Below are 14,106 nucleotides of genomic sequence, written 5' to 3'. Positions count from 1 at the left end.
GATTATTCAAAAGATAATGCTTGAAATGGGTTTTGTAAATCATTTATTATGATTGAAAGGGAAGAAAATGATAGGAGACAAATATTACAATTAAACATGTAACATTATTCTCTTGTAACCAATCATAATAACATACTTTGAATTTTTTAAATGGCTATATAAGTAATTTCCCAGAAAATAAAATTTTCACATCATCAGTTACAGAAAGTTGATTTCTTTCCATCAAAATATTTTATCTCTGCACTCTATCAAAAATAAATGCCAAGTCTAGGGTACTACTGTTTCAGCTAAGCCTTCACTACTTGGTTAAATCAGAAGATTTTGGAGGCGCACTTACCAGATGGTGAACTAACTACTGCCTGAGAATAAAGTCCTCACACATATGTAACAACTCTGCCAAGCCTCTGGCTTACCAACCAATGATTATGAAATGGTTTTCTGGGAACTCAGAAACTCTACTGTATCCCAGCCAAAAGACTCCTGAGAGTCACCAAACTGGTAACCAGCTGATTCTCAAAAATTAATTTGCTTACACAGTGAATGGTTGTGGCTCAAAAGATTTAGGGGAAATAGTAAAAGGAAATCTGTTTCTATGGGGGTTTTGACCTTTGTCATGACCAAAAAGCAAAATTTTACTTGATCAGTGTATTTCTTGGCTCTGTCCTTTCTAAGGATGCTAACATCGGATGGAACATTTTAAAAAGGCTTGGTGTGAGAACAGGACACTGCCATACGGAGAAAGCAGCAAACAAGAAAACATGAAGGCTCTGCCAACAAATTAATTCAGCAGCTAACTTTTTTTTTTCAAATTGGTTAAAAAATAGCACACACAAAATGATAAATATATGTCCAAAATATAAATATAAAATATTCTACACATAAATAAAGTTAAGTATACTCATGATTACCTCTACAATTAAACATTTTTACAATATAATTTTCATGTCTTATCACAGTTTCATTTTTATCATGAACAATAAGTACCTAATTTTGACACATACTGGAATGTACTGACCACTTATGTAACTTAGTAAAGTAATACATTTCTAGATTGTATCAACTAAAATGTACCTCTTTTCACAGAAGAGTTACTTTCTCTTTTATTTTAAAAAATATTTTTGGGAATTTATTTTAAAACTATAATTAGAAAGGACTTTATAAGTCAAAGCTTTAAGAGTTGTCTTTGTTTTCAAAGATATTATTATTTAATAAAGAAAGGTCAAGATGACCTAGCACCCATGCAATGAAATGTGGGCAATATTCCAGTGAACTTGGGTTATGCTGACAGCCAAAGAATGTCAGGAATCACGGTCTTGTTTTAAGTTTTACACTCCAGTGATCTGAAAAGGTGACAGGCTACACTTTCTAATACCACACAGGGGTTCTGGTTACCTACCTCCTGTTTTCTCACACAATGCTTCATAGAGCCAGAATACTTACTGTTCTTGCTTTAAAATTTACCCTTCAACACCACCCTGCAGGTGTTTCTTACACCGCATACTCTACTTCTTTCTAAATACTGTTTCATTAATTAAAAGCCCACTTAATTACAGTACTTAATTTTTTGGCAGTGAGCATTTCCAAATCATCAACTGGTTTGCCAAATGAGTTTGGCAAAACTCCCTTGAATCTCCCTTTCTAAAGATTGTTAGCTTATTTTTTTAAAAAAGAGAAAAAAGCCATATGGCATGATGCGTCTGATGGCAACGGAGAAGGCGATGGAAAAAATGATGAAATCTAACCCAGTTAATTATCTAAGAGAAAATCAGTATGTGGGAAAATTTTGTGTTTATGTTTCATGAATAGCATTCATTTGAATATTTATGAATCAAATAAAGGAGTAACCCCCATTATTTTTAAAGAATGGAATACTATTGTCTGGGTGCCCTGCTGCCAGATGTAAATGAACTTATTTGGAGATGACACAGCCATTGCTTGGAGGAAAACGAGTGGATGCTCAGACCCCTGACTTTCAGAGTAAAGTGGGGCCTTTGGTTGGTCTGCTGCTTGACAGAAGGGGCTGGCTTCCCATCACCCTGGCTTGGGGACCCCGGGTCCGAGCTGAGAGCAGCGCTGGAGCAGAGAGATGGTGAACCACCTTTTGCTGATAGAAGTTGTTTATGTAACTGGCGATCAACAGAGTGATTTCAAGAATCTAGAACAAGAAAAGCAGAAGTGTTATAGTCCTGAGAAGTTCTCATCACTTCAAAGAGAGAGTGAAGAGTTGGCCATGGGAAGTCTCCATTTGCAAGTGCCCAAGCTACCAGAATTCCTTTTTAACCAGATCAAACAGTGCAGTACAGTTGACATTTGAACAACACAGGGGTTAAGGGTGCCAACACGCTGAGCAGTCAAAAATCCATGCCTAACTTTACAGTGGCCCTTTGTATCCACGGTAATTCTGTATCCACAGTTCCACATCCGTGGAGTTAGTAAGCCATGGATCACGTACTAACGTAGTATCTACTGTTGAAAAAAATCCACGTGTAAGTGGGCCTGCGCAGTTCATACCTGTGCTGCTCAAGGGTACTTATATGTTCAGCACCATCAAGGCACTGACCTATTTTTCCATTACTTAAGCCAGCAGAAAGAGTGATAATTTAAAAAAAAATCAAATTTAGTGGCAGTATTAGAAAATGTGACAGTCGTACAATTCTATCAGTTATCTTAAAGCCACATTTGTGACTATATGAATAAGAAATTCAGTGTATTTTATCAACTCTTTATTTAAACTAAAGCACTGAGTGTGCCATGATCTGCACTTACTATCTGCCTTTACTTAAGTACAGATTTAATTAAGAGACATATATGCCATTTTTTTAAAGGTTCAAATTCTAAAAAAGTAGTCTCTTTTGGTTGACAATTTTAAGATGGTTATGGTTTTAGAAAAATTAACTTCTCATGTTTTTTCCTAAAATTGGAATTACATGTTAGAATGTAGCCCTTTCATTTATTGCTTTTACTTATAGACATTAAAACTACAGTTTGCTAAAAGTAGTAAAGAAACAAGTATATTTTAATCATAAAACCTCACTCTTCCCACTAAATAAATGAGTAAAGTAAAGTACTCCAAGTAATAAGATAATGTGTATAAAGTACCTGACAACAACTACGTAGGCCAAGATCATTTATTTTAAACTTTCTGTATACCAGGTACTGGGCTAAATACTTTACAGTTCCTTCATTTAATTCTTAAGCAAAACAAACAAACAAACAAACAAACAAACAAACAAAAAAACCCACAAAGTTAGCATCATACCGCTCTTTACATGAAGAAACCAAGACTTAGAAAGATGCAGTAAGCCAAAATTTGGATCTATGCTTGTTTGATTATAAGTAAAGCGTGTTTTCCCATTGAGAACTTAGTCTTTGCACAATGTATGTTTTAGTAGGGGAAAAAACTAGCACACAACAGCGAAAAGGCTTCTACTCACTTTGGGTTTTGCCATGGCAAAAAGTAATTTCTCTGTTGGTTTGTCCTTTGAATGCGTATTGTTAATGACTATCATAAAATCATCTTGATAACCTCCAAAGGTCATTAGACTCCTGTACACATAGCTGACTATTAACCTCTTCAAAGAGAAGAAAAAGGAAATATGTTACACACTTCATTTTCAAAGGAAGTTGAGAGATGATTAACAACGTATACCTCCATTAAAATATGGATACAATCAACCAACTACAGATTGAAAATACTTTAAAAAAAAATTCCATCAGGTTCCAAAAGGCAAAATGAATTTGCCATGCACCAGCAACTATTTACATAGTATTTACACTTTCTACTTATTAGGCTGATTATCTTTCTATGTATTAGGTTGAATCAAATGAAACTATGCTTTTTAAGGTAAAAAATGGCCAAATATTGGCAAATCCATATAGTTCACCCTGATATATATATTTTGATATATATAAACATAGTGTCATGCATACTGCTTCTTTTTAACATTTTGCTTCTTTTAACTCAACATGTTATGAACATCTTTCCATGACAACAAATGCACTTGTATAACATAAGTAATTTTGTAGACATTTATTTAGATTTTATAGACATTACTTATCTCCTATTGAAGAATACTTAAATCTGTTAACTATCATAAACAATACTCCAGTGAATATTTTGGGACATATTTCATAACACACATACCTAATTATTTCTTTGGTCATAAACCTCAACAACTGAAACTGCTATCTCGAAAAAGTAAGGACAATTTTGAGATTTTTTCCAAACTCAGAAAGGTTATACTCATTTACATTCCCAGCGTCACAGTCTTGGTAACACTGGAAATCATCATTCTTTTGAATCACTGCCAGTCTGACTGGTGAAAGGTAGAATCTCACTGTTTGAAACTGAATTTATTTGATTATTAGTGACATTAACATTTTAAAATACATTTATTGAACATTTGTGTCTCTTCTGTGAATTGCCCTGGCCCATTGGTCTACTGGTGTGTTCATCATATCCTTACTGTTTGATAAGACATCCATGTTCGTAAAGGATATTAAACCTTTGTCATATATGCAGCAAATAGTTTCCCAATATCCTAAAATAATTTTTAAAATATAATCCAAAGGTGTACAGCCTAAAAGTAAAGGAATCTGCTTGTCTAATAATGAGCTTGCAAGACTGGGAGTGAACCATTGCATCATTGAACGTCTCAAGTGCTACAGCCCAGCAGTGACGACTTCCTGGCCTGTACATCCATTTCCTGGGATCTAGGAACTGGCTTACTTAGCTAAGGTAACTCAATATTGGTGTACAGTTTCTGTTCACCTTAAGGCATTGATTTTATAATCTATCTTCAAATGATCTATTCAAGAACTAAAAGGCATTCAAGGAGACATAAATACCTTCAAAAAAGCTTTTCAACAAGGAGAAATAGTTACTATAACACTAAAGGATGGTCTGGTTTCCAAGAAATCCTCAGTGATCCTGACTACAGCCCCAGGTAGGCAACCCACAGGTGAATTTAGCAATCCCTGCTCACCAGGCTAAAAATAAAGTGCAAAATTTTTAAAGTAATGTGACACATAGAAAATATCATAGAAAATGAATTTCAGATGAATAAATGAATATATAGAAAGCTTGTTTGACTTCATATTCAATCACATAAAAAGTTCTAAGATACTGTGTATGTACAAGTGAACTGGTAAGTGATATTATGAGAAATTACAAACATGGTTTTAGAAGCCTTAGTGAAACAGAACTTAAACTTTGGTGACTAAAATTTCCACTTTAATGTTATTGTAAAGATGTTCATTTTATACAGGAAGCAATCCTCCTAACACTATAAATGAAGTCATTTTGCAAATACAAATGATTGCAATTTAGTCATGGTATCTTAATATTTTTCTTATACATGATATATATATAACCTGTCTAATCTTACTTTATTTTTATTTTTAAATTTAAAAAAAATTTTTATTTTTAATTTTTTTAATTGAAATACAGTCATTTACAATGTGTCAATTTCTGGTGTACAGCAGAATATCCCAGTCATGCATATACATACATATATTTGTTTTCATATTTTTTCCATTAAAGGTTATTACAAGATATTGAACACAGTTCCCTGTGCTATACAAAAGAAACTTTTTCAAAAATCTATTTTTATTTACATTTGTAAATTTCAAACTCCCAAATTTATCCCCTCCCACCCCCTTTCCCCAGTAACCATAAAATCGTATACTAAGTCTGCAAGTCTGTTTCTGTTTTGTAGATGAGTTCATAGTGTCCCTTTTGTCTAATCTTGTTTTAAAAGATTAAATGGTAATCATAGTTGTATTTGCAAAATGACTATTCATTATACAGTATTTGGAAAAATATTTTCTCTGTATGAGAAAAATCAGATTAAGATATCATTCACCTTTTATTTACGGTACACTGAGCAATGGAAATAGGTGACTCAATGTAAAACTTAAGGATTTAATCTTACCATGGAGCTGTATTCTAAGATGCTTAAACCATCCTCATGTACAGCCAGCCACAGGAAAGTACTCCCAAGTGATGATGGGGTTATGGGCTATGGAGAGGTGAAAATATGCCATATAATAAATGCTAAGCAAAATTATAGAAATATTTTTCAGTCTAAATGCAACACAACATTTGTAAAAACAACAACTTATTATTAAAAACCTTGCTTGGGGAGTAGGCAGTGGAGCCTAATGGAAAGAGCAGTGAATCTGATATTAAGAGACCTAGGTTTGAGACACAAATCTGCCATTTATTAAACATACATTTGGACAAGCCACTTAATCTAACCCCTGGCAGGGTTCGTCTCTTTTTCCTCAGTGTCCCTGCAGCACTCTGTTCATGTCATTCTTAACCGTGTTCACCACACAGTGGTTGTTTCCAGGCCTGTTGCAACACTAGTTCTGAGTTCCCAGAATTTGAGTAGAACTGATCTGAAACCATGGGCTTATGTATCCCTAGAGCTTAGCTCAGTGTTTGGCCAACAGAATTTATAAATACTAAACAAATGAGGAAATGAATGAGAGTAAATGAGTGAATGGATGAATGAAGAAAGAGTTCAGCTGTTGTCTTCAGTCCAATGATTAAGCCTACTGAGTATCGGGAATGATTTAAGGGGCGGGAAGTGGAGCAGAGGAGAAAAGAAAGACGTTGATGGCTTTCCTGCCCTTTCCTTCGTGTCCCTTCATGATTTTCTTTAAACTGTTAGGAATTTCCTTATTTTTCTTTTAAAAGGCCAAACATACTAATCCTGGGGTTACTGTTACCGTTTTGCATTTTACTGAACTGAATACCCCTCATTCTTTCTTACTCTTGCAAGAAACAACTTGGCACCAAAGAATGGCCACTTCCTGGCTACTGTCAAATAAATTCGCACACAATCAGCAGCACTGTGTCCCCGGAGGGCCATCCATCTGGTTGACAGGCGCTGGCAAAGCTGCCTAGAAAAGAACAAAAGCAAAAACACAAAAGAAAAAGCATGAACAGTGTATCATCCTCCCAAGATAAAGCTCTCCTTGAGCCAATCTGAGGCATCACCGGGAGACCTACTCATGACCTGGATGAAGCTGTTGTTCTGTGACTCCTGTCTCTCCACCGTCCACCCCTTGTCCTTTTAATGGCATTCTTTTTACCAAATTCTCATACTGTTAGTGCTCTCAGTATGACCCAGGTTCCCCGTCCCCCATCCCCTTCAGATAAATTTAAAAAATCTGATAGGCTAACATCAAACCTTCGAATAAATTAGTTCAAAAGTTAATTTCTTATGGGAATAACTTTCATTCTTATAGAAAAGTACAAGAAGTTGAGACTGACGAATGAATCCTCAACAGCAGAATTTTAGGTATGACCACTTCTGGCTTGGAAAGATGCTGGACGCAGGGGAAACCTCTTAAACAAAATCATGAAGGCAACCATTTATTCTACACAAAGGGCTGATCTCAAATGTTTCTGTTTTAGAAAAATTCCTGAATTGGATTTGCCTCTATTTTTGAATTACAGCTTTTCTTTATATGCTTTCAAAAATAATACCTCCAAATTAGTTGAGTTTAATTAAAATTTTTATATGGAAAATGTTGTGTAAGAAGATAGTTTATTTTTATTCCAATTTGTTTATAAGGTAATACCCTAAGAGACAAAAATTTTTGGTAAACATGTCATGAAATTAAATATCTTATTGGACAATTTTTTCCTTTTTTATTGGCAAGATTAAGTTGGATAAGAATGGAAGATCAAATGAAAAACAGATCTTCTGAATGGGGTAAACTTTTTTTCATTAAAAAAGTTTTAAATCTAGATACTAAAATTTCTAGGCACATCTTAAATTTTTTTAAAAAGCCTATAACCTCTTGGGAATCAACAATGTATTAAAAAAAATCTTGAGAAAATTGTCATGTACAATTTTATCATCTTTAAAATTTGAACAGAAAGATATCACCGGAAAACTAGTGTGCGTCCGCCCTTTAAAGAGTTACAAATAGTTCTTTACCTTAACTGCTCTTCAGAAGAGTCATCTCTATACCTTTTAGGATAAAATTTCTCTATGACTTGTTTTAGAGTTTGATTTGTTTTGCACTGATTATTAACATGCCCTGCTGGAGTTGAAAAAGGTCTCTCAAAATCTCCAATTTCCACCTAATTGAAAACCCAAAAGAGAGAAAATACAGGATATTAAAAAGAATTTTTAAAAAGAAAATTAGCTTTATTTTTTCTAAACATTCTTTATAACACATAATACATAAATCTATTTGTCACGATTGTGCAATTATTGAACTTATAATAATATATAAGGACTACTATTAAAATCTAAATTTCATTTGAAGTCTAATTATGGAAAAAAAATCTATAATTTAAACATTGCAGTTTCATTTCTACATTAGCCACCCAAGGTTAATACCTGGTAGCATGTGCTAAAGGCCACTACTGTACTATTGTCTATAAAATAGCACTGATAATTTTTCATTCTTAAGGTACTATTTTAATTGATAATAATAAGGCAAAGTAGAAGTTTAAAATGAAAGATTAAAAAAGTTATAAAGCTATGAAAAATCTTTAAAAAGTATTACTTAGACTTTTTAAGGGTCTCTACTGAATATAACGGGAGCAAGTACTATATTCTGATCATTTCCTTCCTAGGTTTTCTCCATAAATGTTACTATACTCATTCTGTCAATCTATCATCCTATTATTCCTGGAAATAAAGCCCTTCATTCCCCTTTCTCCCTGAATGAATGTTAATCCTTATTTCTATTAACAGGCTACACAGATGCCAACCCATGCAACCACCCACTCATCCATCTCTCCATCTGCTCACATCCACCCATATATTCATCCAAACCTATACTGAGTCTTGAACCCAGTTCCCTATCCTCAAAGAGTTTACTGTCTAGTAGGGAAAACTGAAGAATAAACAAATACTTGTGATAAACTGTGTTAAATGCTTTGTCCAGGGTACCAGAGAGGGCTCAACAAGTGAGACAGGGTAGGGGACATTCAGATGAATGTCCTACTGAACATCCACGTCCTTACCTGCAGCACTCCCCAACAAGCAGGTGGAGGGTTCCATCAAGACTGGTCCCATCTTAAAAGGGCCCTCTGCTGGCAGGTAAGCTGTTAGCACGACCAGCCTCAGATTCTGACCCCTATGACTTCCACATCTAGTTCTTTTTTTTTTTTTTTTTTTTTGATTGAAGTATATAGTCAGTTCTTAATCTGACCAGTTACTGTCTAAATTCCTTGGCTGAGCTTCACCCTTACAGTCTATTCTCATAACTTTCTAGGTTCCTTGACCCCACTTGTTGGCTTCTTGGCTTGGCTTTGCTGTTCAGCTTTTTCACTCTTGTCTCCTATCTAGTCAGGTATCATCCTAATTTCCTCACACCAAATAAAAGTTGTCCATCTGCTCTTCAAACACACCAAAATCCTTCCCCCAGAGCAAGCTTTTCATTGGCCCCACCTCTCAGCAGGTAGTACTCAGCAGCGCTAGCTGTGAAACCTCAGACCAAGAGTTAACCTCCAAGGATATGGCAGTTGGACAAATAGTAGTTACAAATGTAGGAGGCCAGTCAAGGCAACTTTGGCTGTTAGAAAACTCTCCAGTGGGACATTCAAGCTCAGTGTCTCTCTCTCTCTGGCCCCTGGCATACTATATGGCATAGAATGAGCACAGTAAATATTTGGAAAATTAGTAAAAATCAATTCAGATCATTCCCAATATGCCTCCCATCAACGTGACACCTTACCAGACACTTTGAACAACAATTCATGATCAGCTCAAAGAATTTCCTAATTAAGACAGATTATCAACAAGGACCTGCAGATACTCAAATCGACAACAGAAAGAACTTTTTTCTTCTACAGAGCTCAGATTTCCTAAGCATGTTTCATTTATCTTCACAAAAACTACTCTGAGGAAAAGATCAGAGGTATGGCTTAACTTTCCTTTTGCCGATGAGAAAGCATACTTCTTAGTTAGTAATGTGCTCAGAATTTTCTATGTGTATGGCTTTACCTTTCTACCCCTTCCTCAAATTCATTTTAAAAATGTTTGAGGTATGTATCTCCAAAGTATATGGTCGTTTTTCTTGGAGAAGCTTTCTTGACAAAATTAAAAGTTAAAGTAAGGAGATGAATTTAAACTTTAGTAAAAATGAGAGTGATTTTAACAGAGCATCTGTGCCTTTGGAGAACAAAACCAAGAATGGCATGTGATAAGGAATCATTCCTAATCCTATCACCAAGAAAAAACGTGACCTAGTTCTCCTTTATTCAGCTTTTTATCACTTGCAAAAAGGGAACACTCAGTGTAGCACTAATGCTTTCAAGTTTGGATGACCACAAGATTGTTTTGATAGTACACTAAATTAGCACTGTTCATTCATCCAAGAATATTTATGGAGAATGGATTGTGTGTAAGGCACTGTTCTAGACACAAAGATGAACAGGGATAGTCCTTGCTCTCAGGAAGGCCACAGTCAGTGGTGCAAAGCAGGAACAAATAAATAATAATAAACCATTGTGATCAGGACATCAAAAGAAACCTGGGTGAGATACTGAACCCGCCCAGGCAGAATTCAAGAAGGTCTCCTGGAATGAGTGACAGCTAAGATGAAAACTAAAGGCTAAGCTGGAGTCTGCAGGTAGAGGCATGGGAGTAGAGATGTTCCAAGCAGAGCAGACAAACAAGAAAAGCGTAAGAGGTAAGAAAAAGTGAATCATATACAAGTCAGGGGACTGTGCAGGGAACCAGAGGGTATGCTTTTTTGGAGCATAAAGTTCAAGGTAGGGAGTATTAAGAGATGAAGCTGGAGAGTCAGGCAGATTTTAGACCTAAGTAAACACGAGAATGCTGTAGCTAGATTCACATTTTTACTGTATCTCCATCCCATTTACTAGGGTTGCTTAACAAACCAGCATGGCACAGTTTCCAGGCTGGAAACTTAAGAAAATGGCAGCTTCCACTTCTTGTCTCTTCTGGGACATTGCTCTTGTCACCCAATCACTGTTCTGTGAGGAAGCACCAGCAGCCACTTGAAGAGGCCACAAGCAGGTGTCCCAGCAGATACCCCCAGCAGGAGTACCAAGCAACACCTGGCATCAGCCCCCAGACATGTGAGTGAACGAGACTTCACGATTCCAGCCCTCAGCTGTCAAGTCACAACCAGTCTGTAACCGTTGCCAGCTGATGCCATATGAAGCAGAGATGAGCTGTCCTTATCTGTCTCTGCCCAAATTGTTATTCTGGGTTGAGTCCTGGAGTCATTTGCTATGTGGAAACTGGTAACCTGAGCAATCTATCTAGATTCGGGGTGGAGGATAAGAGTGTGTTGGGGGACCAGACCAGAGGAGAACATATTGGTTTGAAGCCTGATGCAGGAGAGCAAGCAGGATATGATGATGGTCTGAACCAGAGCAACGGTGGTCAGCATGGAGAGGAGGGAACAGAGTGAAAATGGGCAGGGCATGGCGACTCGGGGCACAGGGGAAGGGAGGGCAGAGTCGGTGACAAGCTTGTTTGGGAGATGGAGCAGAGGCAATATCACAGTGAAGATGCAAAATGTGGAAGAAGAGAAGGGAGGACGATTAGTTCTGTTCTTGATATGTTGAATTGAGGAAGCCCATCAAAGAAACACAAGCCGGAGAGCAAAGATTTGTGAATTATCAACATAGGCTGTAGATAAAATAAAGAGAATGATTAAGATGTCCTGGCTGGTATGCGGAGTGAGAATACTAAATACCCTAGGGAATCTATGATAATGACATATTATTTCCCCCTAATTAACCTGTGTAAAGACTCAGGCTGGGTGGAGACTGTGGGTTGCCTCTTCCGACCATTCTCTCCTCCTTTCTGAGTAATAAAAACCTTGAATTTAGGTGGGCTCATTGCCGCCCAGCTAAGACCACACTCTCCAGTCACTCTTGTAGGTTGGCAAGGCCATGTGACTTAAGTTTTGACTAGAGAAACATCAACAGAAGTGTTCTGTGTAACTGCTGGGAAGTTTCTCAAAGGTAGGAGGGCATGCGCATATCCAGTCTGATGCCTGGAACACTGATGTAATGGCTGGAGCTCTGGCAGATCTCCAGGACTGTGAAGATCACAGCAGAATGGCAGGCAGGATAAAGGCCATGCCCCAAATGACTGCAGAGGCGCCAACTTGCCTATCCCTTGTCGGACAGGGGAAGATTTCCCCTCTACTTCTCTTGACTTCTTTTAGCTGGTCTAATAATTCAATTGACACAAGACAGGTTAATAGGAGAAAAAAAACTATTTAACACACGGAGGTCTCATAAAAACAGACTCCTGAGATGAACAAAGCAGGCTGCTTATGCACCATTTTTTAGACAAAAAGACAATTATTTATGAAAATTTAACAAAGCAAAGGGGCTTGTGCTGTGGTAGCAGGCTAGTGAAGAAGTAACAAAGTTTGTTTATACAGTTTTCTTAGCTTTGAATTCCCTAACTCTGTGGATAAGGGTGCTTTCTATCTTCCTGGTAGAGGGGGGACACCTTCACTTGGGAGATTTATTTCCTGCTTTTAGGGGAAAGGAGGAAGGTCAGAGTGGTTTTTTTTTGTTTTTTTTTTTAATACATATTTTTTTTCACCAGCTGTTTTTCAGGTAACTTTAATTCAAAATAATCAATATGTCACTGAGGCATATTTTGGGGCATACTTCCCTGGACCCCACAGTCTCTTTGTGAGAGACAAATACGCTTCTGTTTTGATTGTCACTATTAATTCGCACGTGTGTGGGTTCACAGACGTCTGAACTTAATCTTAATTGATACAATAGATAATAGAAAGGGCTTTTAGCTTTTTAAAAGACTAATCCTATTAGACTACTGAACGATTTCCACAAGGCATCCGCAGCCCCACTGCTCGACACTCAAACTCCTTTATTAAATGCAAAGCCTACTGGGATACTTTCAGGAGAATTAAGAAATTAGGTTCTCTTTATGGAATATTGTCTCATTCTGCATCACTGCAATTGTCAGCAATGGAAGTCACACTGTAATTATAATGCCTGTAATTTTTAAGGTGTTAATCAGAGCAAAATGAATTTAGAATTAGGAAAGGTATATTGTTTTACTACATTTAATTCAGGGGAGAAATTAATATTTTATCTTTACAAAATGTTACTCTATATAACACGGAAGTTACCTGAGCTAAAAGAGCTGCCATTTCTAACGCCAGGTCCCTGTTCAGAGGAAAAAGTCCATTTATTATTTGATCGTTTGTCTGGTACATTAACAGCAACTTTTCTCTATCAGTCTCTCCACGAGCTTGCGTTGAGAAATACAATCTGTAAAAAAAGAGGAAATTTTTCTTTAAATGATATGCTTACAAAAAAAGAAAGTAAAGAGAAATCTAGAGGACTGATATGGGGTTGTTCTAATAATAGTTCTCTAAGTGACACAAACTTACACCATTACCATCTGTTAATGACCTCTCTGTACTTTATAATGTTTTTCTGTACACTGAGGAAACACTGCTTTGAAGTTGAGGTTGAAGGATGCTTCGATGTTATTTTTATGCCCTGAAATACCTTAATACCTTAGGTGTAACTGCGGAAAGACCTCAGACACCAATGGGCTGTATAAACCCAGTAAACCCAATTTTCAAAACACTCACGATCCTTCCTAAATACCTTGGACACACCAGGGAATAGAAAATGAACGTTTCAATTCAAAATCAACATCCAATGGTCAAGTGGGGCAGTTTTCTCTGGGAATCTAAAAAATCACATTTGCACATTTAAATGTTTTGACTTTTTTGGGCCACATTCTGATCAGCAGCCTTAGGCTCTCAAAAGTAGTTTACATGTTATTATTATTAATGGTTGAAATATGACATGGTTTTTGTTCACCTGGGTCTTCATCAATTCAGTGGCCCTCTTTTTATTCACTGTGCTGTTTCTTTGTATGTGAGAATTCTGGGCTCTGACTTTAGGCTGCAGAGCAGGCAAAGAGTGCTGGAAACACTGTGACAGTGGGGTGGGTGAGCAGCACCATGACAGCCCCTAATATTGTCATGACAACACAGTGGCAGGAAAAGAGAGATTCAGATCCAGCATTTCTTCAGTGTGTGCTCGGCTAGCTACAACTGGATTGCCAGCCTTTTTTCTTTTCCCCTGTTCACTTG

The 14,106-nt window shown here is 36.7% G+C and overlaps 1 protein-coding gene across 5 annotated transcripts in view; it reads right to left on the bottom strand.

Annotated features, from left to right (window-relative positions):
* Window positions 1–26: 26 nt before the first annotated feature.
* The window catches only part of PLEKHH2 (pleckstrin homology, MyTH4 and FERM domain containing H2), an 83,662-nt gene continuing 69,582 nt past the window's right edge, over window positions 27–14,106 (bottom strand). For 2 of the 5 annotated variants that reach the window (XM_010967715.3, XM_045504877.2), the window contains 6 exons: window positions 13,126–13,267; window positions 7,956–8,101; window positions 6,780–6,909; window positions 5,934–6,020; window positions 3,435–3,572; window positions 27–2,155 (listed from right to left, as the gene is read on the bottom strand). In XM_010967715.3, coding sequence (XP_010966017.1) covers window positions 1,973–2,155; window positions 3,435–3,572; window positions 5,934–6,020; window positions 6,780–6,909; window positions 7,956–8,101; window positions 13,126–13,267 — 826 coding nt within the window. In that variant the 3' untranslated portion in view covers window positions 27–1,972. Of the gene's footprint in view, window positions 2,156–3,434; window positions 3,573–5,933; window positions 6,021–6,779; window positions 6,910–7,955; window positions 8,102–13,125; window positions 13,268–14,106 lie in introns of those variants that run through there. The other 3 variants (XR_006719225.2, XR_006719227.2, XR_006719226.2) reach the window with 3 other exon arrangements.

This window comes from Camelus bactrianus, chromosome 15, assembly GCF_048773025.1.
Source record: "Camelus bactrianus isolate YW-2024 breed Bactrian camel chromosome 15, ASM4877302v1, whole genome shotgun sequence".
Lineage (NCBI taxonomy): Eukaryota > Metazoa > Chordata > Mammalia > Artiodactyla > Camelidae > Camelus > Camelus bactrianus.
Note: the sequence above shows the minus strand (reverse complement) of the source record. Positions and strands in the feature narration are given on the sequence as shown.